Source organism: Vicugna pacos, chromosome 6 (assembly GCF_048564905.1).
Source record: "Vicugna pacos chromosome 6, VicPac4, whole genome shotgun sequence".
Lineage (NCBI taxonomy): Eukaryota > Metazoa > Chordata > Mammalia > Artiodactyla > Camelidae > Vicugna > Vicugna pacos.
In genome coordinates, this window is record NC_132992.1 from 23,879,857 (window position 1) to 23,892,213 (window position 12,357).

Genomic DNA, 12,357 nt, shown 5'->3' on the forward strand with positions numbered 1-12,357 from the left:
GCTTTTGGTTCTCTAGGATCTGAACCTATTTGTAATCCTCCATTGTGTGGGTCTTGGTGAAAAGCAAGGAAAATAAAAGTCAGAGGGTCACTCCCTCACCCACCCCAGAACTGGGACTCAAGCCTATGACCTAGGATTGGCCAGTTTGGGGCTCTCAGCCAGGACTCTGACTCTGAGCTCATGATACCAAGGCCCAGGGCTCTGTAGAGGCTATTCATAGTGGTGCTCATTGCAGAGTGGTCTTGTGCTGGCAGCCCCATAGGAGGGACTTTCCCCAGACTGTTCTAGTCTGTGCTAGTTCCATGGACAAACAAAGATGACTCCTCAATTTTCATTTATAATTTATACCTTTCTACCGAGCTCCAAACTTGCATATGCAGCTGCTTACCTGATAGTTCCACATGGATAAGTAACAGGTATCTCAGATATTCCAAGACCCCAAAAAACCCTTTTCATCTTCTTACAAAACTTCTTACTTCTCAAGTTTTTCCTCCCTTACTAAATGGCACCACTAGCCACCCAGTTGCACAAATCAAAAATCTTTGAATCATTTACAAAACAGAAATAGACTCACAGACATAAACAAACTTACGGTTACCAAAGAAGAAATGGTTGGGGTGGGGAGAAGGATAAATTGGGAATTTGGGATCAACAGATACACACCACTATATATAAAATAAACAACAAGGACCTACTGTATAGCACAGGGAACTATATTCAGCATCTTGTAATAACCTATAACAGAAAAGAATCTGGCAAAGAATATATATATGTATAATTGAGTCACTTTACTATACACCCAAAACTCTGTAAATCAACTATACTTCAATTTAAAAAAAAAGCCTATGAGTCTTTCCCGATTTCTCTTTTTCTCTTAGTGTTCACATCCAATTGAGTATGAGTCCTGTTGACTCTACCTTCAAAGTATACACTAATCTGATTGCAAATGCTGCTAGCACCTGGACTTTTGCAATAACCTCTATGGTAGCCCTCAACCCTTCCCTAAGATGTCTATGCCCTGCCTGAAACCTGTGAATATGTCACATGTTTAAAGGACTTTGCAGGCGTGATTACATTAAGGATCTTGAGTCGGGGAGATTATCTAGGAGGGCGCAGTGTAACCACAAGGTCCCTATAAGAGGGAGGCAGGAGGATCAAAGTCAGTAGTTGGAGATGTGACAATGGAAGCAAGAGGTGGTAATGATGTGAGGAAGGGGCCACGATCCAAGGAATGCAGGTGGTTTCTAGACAGGCAAGGAAACAGATTTTCCCTTGAAGCTTCCAGATGGAATGCAACCCTGCAGACACATTGATTTTAGACTTCTGACCTCCAGACCTGTAAAGGATAGACTCATGTTGTTTTAAGCCACTAAGTTTGTGCCAATTTGTTCAGCAGCAATAGGAAGCTAAGACAACCCTCTAATTGGTCCCCCTGCTTCTTGCTTTGTCTCTCTGCAGTACCTTCACACCACAGACAGGGGGATCTTTTAAAAATGTAAATTAGATTGTCACCGTTCTTTTCAAAACTTCCTTAACAAGTAGCTTTTCTTTGTATTTGGAACAAAATCCAAATTTATAGGCCCTATATCAGTGGGTCAACCAGCCACCTCTCCAAGCTCTCCGTACTTCTTCACCCCTCCTTCCACACAACCTCTCCGCTCTTACCCCACCCTCCACCCCTACCCAGCAGCTTTGTGGACACAGGGCAACTTGCTTCCCCTTTGGGGTCTTTGTTCTAGCCATTCCCTGTGTCTGAAACACTCTGTCCCCAGATCTTTGAAAGGCTGGTCCCTTTAGCTTTCAGCTCAGAGTTCTCCTGGGAGAGATTTCCCTGACCCCATCCTAAAGTAGTCCTCTCCTCTCATTTGTATCATCCTGTTTAGTTGTCTTCATAGGCACTCATTATCTGAAGCTACACTTTCTTGTTTATTTCCTCCCTACTCCTTTAACCCAAGATTCAGGAAATCAGGAACTTATCTTGTATCCTCCTGTACCCCCAGCGCCTACAACAGTCCTGGCACAGGCTAAGAGGCCCTCAGTGAAAGCTCGTTACACGATTTCATGCTTGACTCCACCGAGGCCTAAGGTTCAAGGTGGCTACTGGCAGAGCCAGGCCTAGACCCCAGGGCTCCTGACTGAACCCAGAGGTGAAACTAATTCCCAGCTCCAGGCCCTTGTGCTAGAGCTGGGGTCAGCCTTTGCTGCCAGAGGGAGTCAAAGAAGAGGGAGAGTTCAGCAGACCACCGAAATGTATTATGATGACAATGATAATGAAAGCCACAAAAGCTAATGCTTATTGAGCACCTTCTATGGGCCAAGCGCTGTTGTAGGTGTTTATTTATTTTTTGTTTCATTTATCACGTTTATTTTATTTTTTTATTGAAGTATAGTCAATTTACAATGTTGGGTCAATTTCTGGTGTACAACATAATATATTTAACTAAAACTATCCTTGTACAATGTGCAATCAAAAGACCACATGCAACTGAAAAGAAATTCAGTAATTTAAAGTTTCATGAAAAATTTAACCCAGTGGAACATATATACCTTTGTATAACCTTATTCAAAATTGTGCCAGTCATTTATCAGAATTCAGCAGCAGTTTATCAGAATACTGATTAAAAATCCAAAAATAAAGAGAAAACCGCAAGATTAAAGGAAGCAACAATGTTAACATCTATTTACCTTTCTGAAATAAGAGGTCTGACCAGTAAATTAGAGAAAAATCATAAACAATGCTAAACCATTTAAAATTTCCATTTAGAAACCTCGTTTGTGCTTTTAAAATGTTGATGAACAGGCAGTGATCTGCGGTATGATACCTCGTATCATGTTGTAGGTGTTTAACGCAAATTCGCTCACCCTTCACAACCACACTGTGAAGTGGATACTATTATTACAGGTTGAGGAAACTGAAGCGCCAAACTGTTACGTAATGTGGCCAGCATACAGCCGAATATACACAACCGTAGATTTCTATCATATTCTCCCCGCTCTCACTCCCTCCCACTGCCTGGGGGAGAGGATCTCTTCATAATGAAATCCCGGGAAGCCCAAGGGAACTACGCCTCATAGCTCTCCGGGGACGGGGGCGTCTTAGAGCGCAGGCGCGGGGCGGATGGGGCGGGGAGAGGGCAGAAGCAGCGATTGGGTGGAAGCCTAATAGCGGAAGCCCCGCCCAACCGGGGTGAAACTTCCGGCTCCAAACGTTTGGGCCTTATGCTGACGGAGCGGAGCCAGCAGCGCCGGGATGGTGCTGCTGGAGAGTGAGCAGGTAACGCCAGAGCTGGCCGGCCGGGGGACTGATGTAGTTCAGGGCTTAGCTCGGGACCTGTCCCCTGTGGGAGGGACTGGGACGTGACGAGGCAGGACGGGGATTTGGGTTGCCTAACGGGGCCGGGCTTGTTGTATTCCAGTTCCTGACGGAGCTGACCAGGCTGTTCCAGAAATGCCGGTTGTCGGGCAGCGTGTTCATCACCTTGAAGAAGTGTAAGCAGCTGTGGACGCCGGAAGAGAGCTGGGAGGCCGCGCGGGTGCCTAGTGACTGGGAGCCACAGGCAGTCTGTCTGCCGCACAGCCCAGCCTTCCCCTGCCTCCCTCCATCTTGTACTGGGCATGTTCGTACTGGGCATGTTCAGGGCTGAGGGACCGAACGAAGTATTAGGGACTGGCTGTTGGCGGCCCCCAGCACTGAACCACTTAGACCGATTCCGGTTCCAGAGGGCCCCAGGCATGTTAGGGCCCTTCTTTTTGTCAAGGATCCCAAACCTCGCTACGATTAGTGAGATTTAGGCTGCTTTGATATTACAATGTTCCCATCGTGGAAGTAGCAAAGCAAGTAGTTTTCCAAGGTGTGGCCAAGCCGTCGGTGATAGCAATGATGTAGTTCACAGAACTGGATCAGTGGAGGTGGATTAGGTATCCTGTGTATCCCTTCCCTACTAATTAACTTTTTGTCTACCTGCTAACAGCGACTGTGGTCATGTTCACTAGGATGTATTTTTCATGCAGATGATGGTCGGACTAAACCCATTCCAAGGAAAGGTTCTGTGGAGGGCTTTGAGCCCTCAGACAACAAGTGTCTGTTAAGAGCTACTGATGGGAAGAAGAAGATCAGCACCGTGGTGAGTTGGATTCCTAAAACTAGTTTTGGAGTTTAAAGACTTGAACTTAACTGAGGACGGGGTATATCTGAACCAGGTGTTTTTGTTTTGTTTAAATAAAGCCTAGTGTCTACCTCCACAGCTGTTTGGGATCAGGGTCTTCTTTTATTATGTTAGTAGTAGAAAACTCAAGAGCAAAATTAAAATGAAGGGTAAAAGTCAAACACCTGTTAGAAATAAAATTAGCATATTGGTCCTTACTCTTAGTAGCACTGTCAGGAGCAGTTGGTGTATTTGATTCCTTATTCCTTTACTGTGCTGGGCTTTCAGTGAACAGTTTCCTGGTACCAGATGATGCTTTTACTTTTAAGATGATTATTATGTCTTTGTGATTCATGTACCAAACATGTATTATGTTAAACTTTGTATTTGAGAGCATATAATTTAGTCAAGAGTCCTAGTGTTCCTTTCAAGGTGGAGGTTGAATATGAAAGCAAGAGACTCCTTGGATTCCAAATGAATACTCTTTTATGCTGCTGGGGTAGAATTGGACTGCCCTCTAATCAGATGATAAGATATGATAGACCATAATTAGTTGATTAAGTCTCCCTATTTTAGTTACCTTGAAGACTTTTACAGTAAAGCAAGCTTATGTGGCTTTTAAAAATAAAGTTGGGCATCATGAAATACGGAAAACTAAGGAGACTTCAGAGGTAGAATTTCTCTTGTTGCAGTAGCGTTCATTTTGCTTAAATGGGTCTGAATTAATGGAAGGTAGGTTTAAAATAAGATGGGGAGGGAGTAACTTAAATGTATCTTGTATAAAAGGTTAATACCAAGTCCTCTGATATCTCTCAGAGCCGAGGGGGAAAAAGTCAGTGCTACATGTGTAAGATTTCAACAGAGGGGAGAAGCATCTCTTCTTAAGGAGCCCACTTCTGCCTCTTTCCTATCTTGGAACAATTCTCATGTGGAAAAAAGTGCAGAGCTACTTTGCATGTTCCTCAGGTAGAGGAAGGTGAAGTAGAAAGATAGCTTTTAGCATATTGTGATCTCTGCAATTGGGAAGAAGTATTTTTAAGGATTAGGATGTTGGCTTCATGAGGCTTCTGAATTGTTACTGGGTGAGGCAGATGATTCCTCTATGGATAATGGGTGACCTTTCCCCCTTCTTTTCCAGGTGAGCTCCAAAGAAGTGAATAAGTTTCAGATGGTGAGTTTCTGGTGATCCCTGTGTCCCTTTCCTCAGGGCAGGAGTCAGCATGTTTACCACTGGGTTAAGATTGCTGTTCAGGTTCACTGCTGTCCTGTGATGTTTTACCAGCAGTTTATAAGTAAAAGCTGCCAGGCTATGAGTTTTACTTTCAATACTGATTTTGTCTTTTTTAACTGGATTTTGTTGTCTTAGGCTTCAGATACTCTCTACTTACGGCATGGCTTAAGAAATTGCCTGCAGGTTTCCATTTTTGCTTAAAAAAAAAAAAAGTAAAAAACATGCAACTCACCGTGGGTGAGTGTTGCAGAACTGCTATAATGTGAGGGTGTTTTCCTTATACCATTTCCCATAGGATACAAGTGTCCCATAGAATTATATGCTTTATCAGATCGGCTTTCTGAGTTTGGCTCCCCTAATCTATTATGGAAATGAGGCAGCTGCTCCACCAGTTTGCAGCTCTTCCCACTAAGGTCATGCTCTGTCTTTTAGGCTTATTCAAACCTACTGAGAGCTAACATGGATGGGCTGAAGAAGAGGGACAGAAAGAGCAAGAGCAAGAAGAGCAAAGCAGCACAGTGAAGGGACCCAGACTTCCTGCTTTCACCAACTAACCACTTAACATGCTGTTCTTTTGGTTTTACTTTTGGCCACAAAGCTGGGTTTCTGATTCCCATATAATAACTTGTCACGTGAGATTAGGGTCATCTTTGGATGGAAGAAGAGCTGCAGTGTTTACACGGTAGTTGTAAGAAACCAGTCTATTTTAGAGCTGGCTAAGTGGTCTGTGTTGCATGGTCGTATATTCTTGGATTATAGTTTAAAGTCTCTGTAGCCACCTATGAAGAGGACTATATCATTAAACCTGTATTTATCAGCACTGACCATCTTTTATTCCTTTTCTCTCCCCATAAAGTTTGTGGCAATAGTTACCAATTCTGGAATGATGTAATTACGAAGAGGCTCTAAGCCCTATCTCATGGGTTACTAGAATTGAAACCTGACAATTTTATAAAAAGTTGTGTTGTTTCATGGATATTTTCCTTAACTAGCTGTCTAATTGTATCATCATAGTTCCCTTAGAAAATTTGAATGAGTTCTCATAGCCAAATGAGTTTCCTTAACTAAACTTAAAATAAGCTGACAAAATCAAGAATAAAGATTCCAAGTTGTTAACAATATTTGATTTCTTTATGCCCTTTAATTTGGACATTTTTATGTGCTTACTCAGTAAGGCTAAGAGAGGAACAAGGCTGATTTCTCCTGTTCTAGCTCCACAAAACCTTTAGTTCTAATAGATTTGCAATTAAAAAACAGCAAATATATGAAAACATTTTTTTATATTCAAAAAGACAAATGTATAATATATTACACATGGAAAACTTACAAAGCTCAACTTTGTAGGACAGCTTCTTAGACTGTAAAGTTAATTTAAAATTACAATGAATGTACAATATTTTATAGTATAAGCTCCTGTCTGAACAGTGTAATGATGGTTCTTTAGGATTAAAATAAGATTCTGTAGTAGTCATCTCTGTAGCTATACAGAAATAGTACAGACACCCTGCAAAAGAAGGAAAAGACAGGATAAGGGGTTGATAAATTGTTTTGAGAAGACTTAACCGTAGGAGGTTTTTGCTTAATCAAAAACAAAATCTAGTCACTAAAAAACTACATTAAGTTTTACAGAAGCTGTGACTGGCAAGGGTCCACAGTATAAGGGTCTACATAAGGAGCCCACCACTTGCCCCACAGGTTTTGCTGTTGCCTTTTAAGCGGATGACAACATGAACAACTGGCATTTGACAAAAGGACACAAAGCAAATTAGTCACACTTGTTTTCTTTCATATAAACATTGCTAGGAGTTACCTGGGTGATTCCCATTATGACTGGGATAGCTGCTACTGGGACCACTGTGTTTTGTTATTGACAAGATCATGACTGTAAGTCACAGTCCTGGGGAATATTTACGGGTTACCAATTGTAGTTCTCACATAGCAGCTTATTAACCATCTAACCACAAGACAAAATATGTGTCACTTTAAAACCCCTCCTTCAATAACAAAAACAAGAACCCCCCCCAAAAAACCCTCCTTGAGTCTTAACCCATGTTAAAACCTGAAATGCCTAAGTGATAACTTACTTTTTTTCTACTTTGATGTTGTAAATTTCATCACAGACTAATTTGAGGTATCTTTGCTTTGGCAGGCGTGACAGCAGCTGCTTCACAGTTGTGTTAAATGCCTGTTCATCAGCATCCCACTAGGAAGAAAAATAGCTAAGACTTAACAGGTAGTAGAGTGTATTAACTGGCTTTTTCAGGGTCACTAATGAAAACTCTGTCATTCCCCCCCGTAAATACAGTGAAGAAATCAGTGATAGGGAGAGAACTAGTGGGGAGACTGCTGGGGTTCTTTCCTTTGCAGCATCGAGTTTCTTTATAAGACTACCTTACCAGATCCTGGTTAACAGTGCTGCAACCCCCGTGTGCTCATGGGACTTTATATGAGTTATTTATGCCAACTGTTTACTTTGTGTGAAATGGAGATACCACCTCTGCTGTACATGCATCTGAGTGGCTCACAAAGCAGTGAGCTGCCAGGATAGTGCATAGTGCTATGTGCTTGCTTACAGGGCAACATGACCAGTAGGGGGAAGGGGAAGTTAGCTTGTAAAATAAGCTACGAGGATATGCTATACAGCACAGAGAATACAGCCAGTATTTTATATAAATGGAGTATGACCTTTAAAGAAAAGAATAGAAAATGTATTAAATGTTAGTTCTGGGGCAAAGTTCATTTGTCATCTAACTTAATCTGTGACTAAACATTGGAGAAACAAAAGTATTCTTTGATATGACATGTTGCAAAAATCATCTGTGGCCATTCTTATAGTTAAACATACAGCAAAGGTATTAAAAAATTTTAAAGTTCAATTAGGCTATTTGATAAGGGTATGTACCCATTTTTTAAAAAGCATATAAAATAGGACCTAAATTCATTTAATTTTTACAAAAAGATCTTCCATATTGTTCTAGTTCTGCAAATGAGCTTCCCTAGTTGGAATAAAGGTTTGTTCGAAGCAGCGTAGTTCAGCGGTTAACAATATAGATCCCTCTAGTCTGCCTAGGTTCAAATCCTGTCTCTGCAACTTACTAGCTGGGGTGACTCTGAGTAAGACATTTAGCCTCTCTGCTTCTGTTCTCCATAAGACGTAAAATGATTCTGTTTATCTGTAAAAAAGGCTAACAGTACATATCTCTTGGGGTTGTTATGATTAAATGAGTTAATATTTGTAAAATGCTTAGAACAAGGCCTGCCAGAGCCTGACACACAGTAAAAGCACTAAGTGTTAAAATAAAGGCACCTGAAACTTAAAAGAATGTCACTAGAAAAGTATGATTCCTTCAAAATCTGATTTAGTAATAATATGTCACGTAAAAGGAATGATATTAGTAAATTCCTGGAATTGCCAGAAAAATACTTAATTATCACTAGGAAAATAAAGCCACTTTCCATTTTCTTTTGGCAAATCAACAGCAAAGCTTTGGGATGTTAAAGGCCGTAATGCAGAAGAGTTCATCTTGCTTACCTCTAATGATAAAAACTGTAAGATTGTTTCTTTGGGTAGATCCACCTGTTGACACACACAAACATATGTCATACGTCAGGGAACCTGGGCAGACTTGTGGCTGTGGTGTCACTTTGGATGGAGCGACATGAAGGGGATGCTCCTGTGCTGTTAAGCAGCCTTACCAAGCCGGACAGCGCTAAGACCTCAGCACTGGTGAACTAATACTCCAAGCCCACGACACCCCGAAGTTTTGACACTGCTACGAGCAAAGGACGGAAACATTTAGAAAAATGGTGCTTTTCATTTTCACTCCTCCGAACCCCATCTATCAGAGAAAGTGGGAGAAACAAATACAAAACCTATTTTCTCCCCAGTTCTTTACGGATTTAGATTATGTAATTCACCACAGTGGTAACAGGCCTGCATCTCAGTGCTGCTGACATTGAAGAAAAAAAACGGCCTGACCACTGCGGAAACTGCTTTGACAGTTATGTACGGACAGAAGCCATTCTCAAAATGTTAAAGTGACTTACAGCCAAAATTTCAATTTCACTGCTCTTCTGATGTAAGTTGGCAAGAGAGGTCTGAAGTCGGGTTTGTACCTAATAGGGAAGAAAGCGTGTCAGAATTCAGAACCTGTCAAACTGAGCCATCTTTCTCGATAGTTCATTTCCCATTGCAGAAAACAATCATGGGTGGCAAACCAAAGCCTAGGAGGGATCCCAAATATTACCTAAGGACTTGCTCTTAATCCACCTTGGAAAGATGAGTGTCTAGTGTATCATGATCTCTAAGGAAATGAGATTTTATAGCCTATCTCGATTATTTGTTTAATAATCCACCCAGTTGCTTATTTCTCTATAATTTTGAAATGACACCTAATAAAAGCTCAGTCCTATTAAAAAAAATGCATGTAGATGGTTACCAGGAGGGTAAGGGGGTAGGAAGAGATAAATTGGGAGTTCAAGATTTGCAGATATTAATATATAATAAACAACAATATTATACTGTATAGGACAGGGAACTACATTCAATATCTTATAGTAACTTAAAATGGTGAAAAAGAATATGAAAACGAATATATGTATGTTCATGTAAGACTGAAGCATTATGCTGTACACCAGAAATGGACACACATTATAAACTGACTATACTTCAGTTAAAATATATATACAAAAAATGCATGTAAAAGATTTTAGCATTAAGCTAAACTTAGAAAAGGGGGAAGGTGACAGCAATGAGAACATGGAACTGAAATATGGTAGAAAGATAGGAAAAATGAGTTTTCACCCAACATCCTGAGAAATAGCCAGGAAAGCTTACAAAATGAGGCAACTTGACCTTTTGTATTTCAGTCTAATTCCATTTCTGAATAATGATGCTCTCTAACCCTCACCGGTTCCTAAGTGACACAAGTGTCCTGATTGTGCTCATTAGCCTTGTCTGTACTGCCCGTCCTACTGTCCCTCCTTCAGGGATCACCTCCACAAAGCCTTTCTTGATCATCCTTGCCAACATTGATCTGTCTCTCCCCTATGGCTGCAGCATACTCTAACATGCATTCAGTTTATTTAATTCAGCATCTTATTACTTAGTTATAAGGAATATTACTTATTCCTTCTATTGTTCTCCAGCTATATAATGTGTGTGCTTCTAAGGTTATAAACTCTTCAAGGACTCGGGCCATGCCATACCTTTTCTGTCTCACCTGGCACTTAGCACAGAATCAGGCACAAAGCAGATACCAAAAACATGTAAGCAGCAGTGAGAAACCTGCCTCAAGTTTTGTAGACAGATCTCTTCTGCTCTGTTGTTTACAACAAAAACAAACCCCATTTGCTATTAGACCCAGATCAGGAAATTTTTGTTTAGATCCAGTAATTGTGACAATGGCTGCTTCTAGGGCCCAGTGTACACTGATGCCATTGGAGGACAAATGGCACAGGATCCTGGCCCCAGAGGTCCTCTGTGTTGGTGAAATTTTCTCCAGCCACCAAGTTTGGGAAGAGGGAAGAAAAGCATTTCCAGGAAACTTTCTTTTCCTTTCTCGTTTTCTTCCTCCTTTGCAGCTCACATTAGAGAGCCCAGGAAACTGACCATGTACCTGAGTTTCATACCGCCTCCTAGTGCTGGCGGACAGCTTCTCTGGGGCCATCACACTCACAATGGGAACAACTGTTGTTCCATGGACTTCAAACAAACCTGAAACGAAGAGTTTTAAAAATTATGGCCTTATCTGGCCCTAATTTCTACAACACACCACAGAGATGGCAGAGATGATGAGAATCCCCTCAGGGGTGATCCTGTGGATTATGTCTGGGCCTTGTTTCCTATCTCTGCACTTGAGCAGGAGCCCAGAACCCCACCCCAATGGTTTTGATGCTTCTGTCAAGATCACCAGCCTTCTCTCCTCAGGTGGCAGCTGACAAAGGCATAGGGAGGCAACGTGGGTCAAACCTCATGAACCCAAGAAGAAAAATCAAACTTAATGCCTCCCAAGCTCTAATTAAAGTTCCTCACGTATTTGAAATCTGATGGTAGAAGAAAGTCAGTGCTAACAGAAATGAACCCCAAAAGACCCACTTCTGTTAAAAGCCAAACGTCTTCCCATGGACTCCACTGGGACATTCTTTTTCAGTCAGGATGACGGAGGTGGTGAGACTAAAGGTGTAACTATCACCACCGTCCCCTCTTGGCTGTCATGAAAACAAAGGTATATATAGTGTCTTTCTGCAAGGCATTTCAAAATCCTTTTCTTCAGTCTTCTGTGTGGGGAAAATTTATCCACATTTGATCTATACAATAAACTGAATTGAAGGAGGATTAAACTACTTGTAAAAGTAAGACAGTAGACAGAGAGATATCAGGCTCAAAAAGAGTCACCAAACTCCCGGTGGTTTTATCATTTTCTAGGATTTGGGTTTCAAAGCAGAGGGGTAAGTTCCATTTGGTATAATTAATCGTATATATATTACCTTAAAAGTGTATTTCTGATGTAGTGAGTTAGCCGTAGTCCTAAGTGCTTAGAGCAAACACACACAGAAACATTATTAAGTTTAGATTACAATTAGTAATTATACCTGAAGCATTAGAAAATGACCCCTTCAGATTTTGTACTGCAAGATTATCGGAAGCTTCTCTAAAAATAAGCAAACAAAAACAATTAGAATAAACAGTCAAGAAGACAAAAGCAACACAGGTAATTTATAGTGAGCTATATACTTGGAGGCTTTTTTTCTATTAAAAGTATTTAATAAATACTTTTTTATTATTTAATAAATACTTATCAGTGGAGGAAAAAAACAAAAATTTGCACTTAATTATGCTTTTGGTTAAGAGCAAACAAAAATTTAAAAGGATGCCATTTCAAATTAACATTCTAAGGACAACATTCTGATTTATTCAGTTGGGTCTTAAATACTGGCTCAACATAAGAAGCTAATTTCAATGAAATATAATGGGTGTTC

At 40.8% G+C, this 12,357-nt stretch overlaps 2 protein-coding genes across 4 annotated transcripts in view; one reads left to right on the forward strand and one right to left on the reverse strand.

Annotated features, from left to right (window-relative positions):
* Positions 1-3,139: 3,139 nt before the first annotated feature.
* Positions 3,140-6,196, forward strand: SRP14 (signal recognition particle 14). The gene is made up of 5 exons (XM_006201635.4): positions 3,140-3,274; positions 3,417-3,489; positions 4,012-4,124; positions 5,284-5,316; positions 5,809-6,196. The coding sequence occupies exons 1-5, from the start codon at positions 3,251-3,253 to the stop codon at positions 5,896-5,898; spliced, it is 333 nt and encodes a 110-aa protein (XP_006201697.1). The 5' UTR covers positions 3,140-3,250; the 3' UTR covers positions 5,899-6,196.
* A 441-nt stretch (positions 6,197-6,637) lies between these two features.
* Positions 6,638-12,357, reverse strand: part of EIF2AK4 (eukaryotic translation initiation factor 2 alpha kinase 4) — an 80,029-nt gene continuing 74,309 nt past the window's right edge. For 2 of the 3 annotated variants that reach the window (XM_072962689.1, XM_072962691.1), the window contains exons 34-39: positions 11,971-12,029; positions 10,995-11,092; positions 9,424-9,492; positions 8,909-8,953; positions 7,461-7,579; positions 6,638-6,880 (exon numbers count right to left, since the gene is read on the reverse strand). In XM_072962689.1, coding sequence (XP_072818790.1) covers positions 6,823-6,880; positions 7,461-7,579; positions 8,909-8,953; positions 9,424-9,492; positions 10,995-11,092; positions 11,971-12,029 — 448 coding nt within the window. In that variant the 3' untranslated portion in view covers positions 6,638-6,822. The other variant, XM_072962690.1, reaches the window with a different exon arrangement.

Excerpts from the sequence above, each read along its gene's own strand:
- SRP14 (XM_006201635.4), top strand. The coding sequence starts at position 3,251 with ATGGTGCTGCTGGAGAGTGAGCAG. Across the intron at positions 3,275-3,416 it reads TGCTGCTGGAGAGTGAGCAG|TTCCTGACGGAGCTGACCAG; the intron begins GTAACGCCAGAG and ends GTTGTATTCCAG. Across the intron at positions 5,317-5,808 it reads AAGTGAATAAGTTTCAGATG|GCTTATTCAAACCTACTGAG; the intron begins GTGAGTTTCTGG and ends TCTGTCTTTTAG.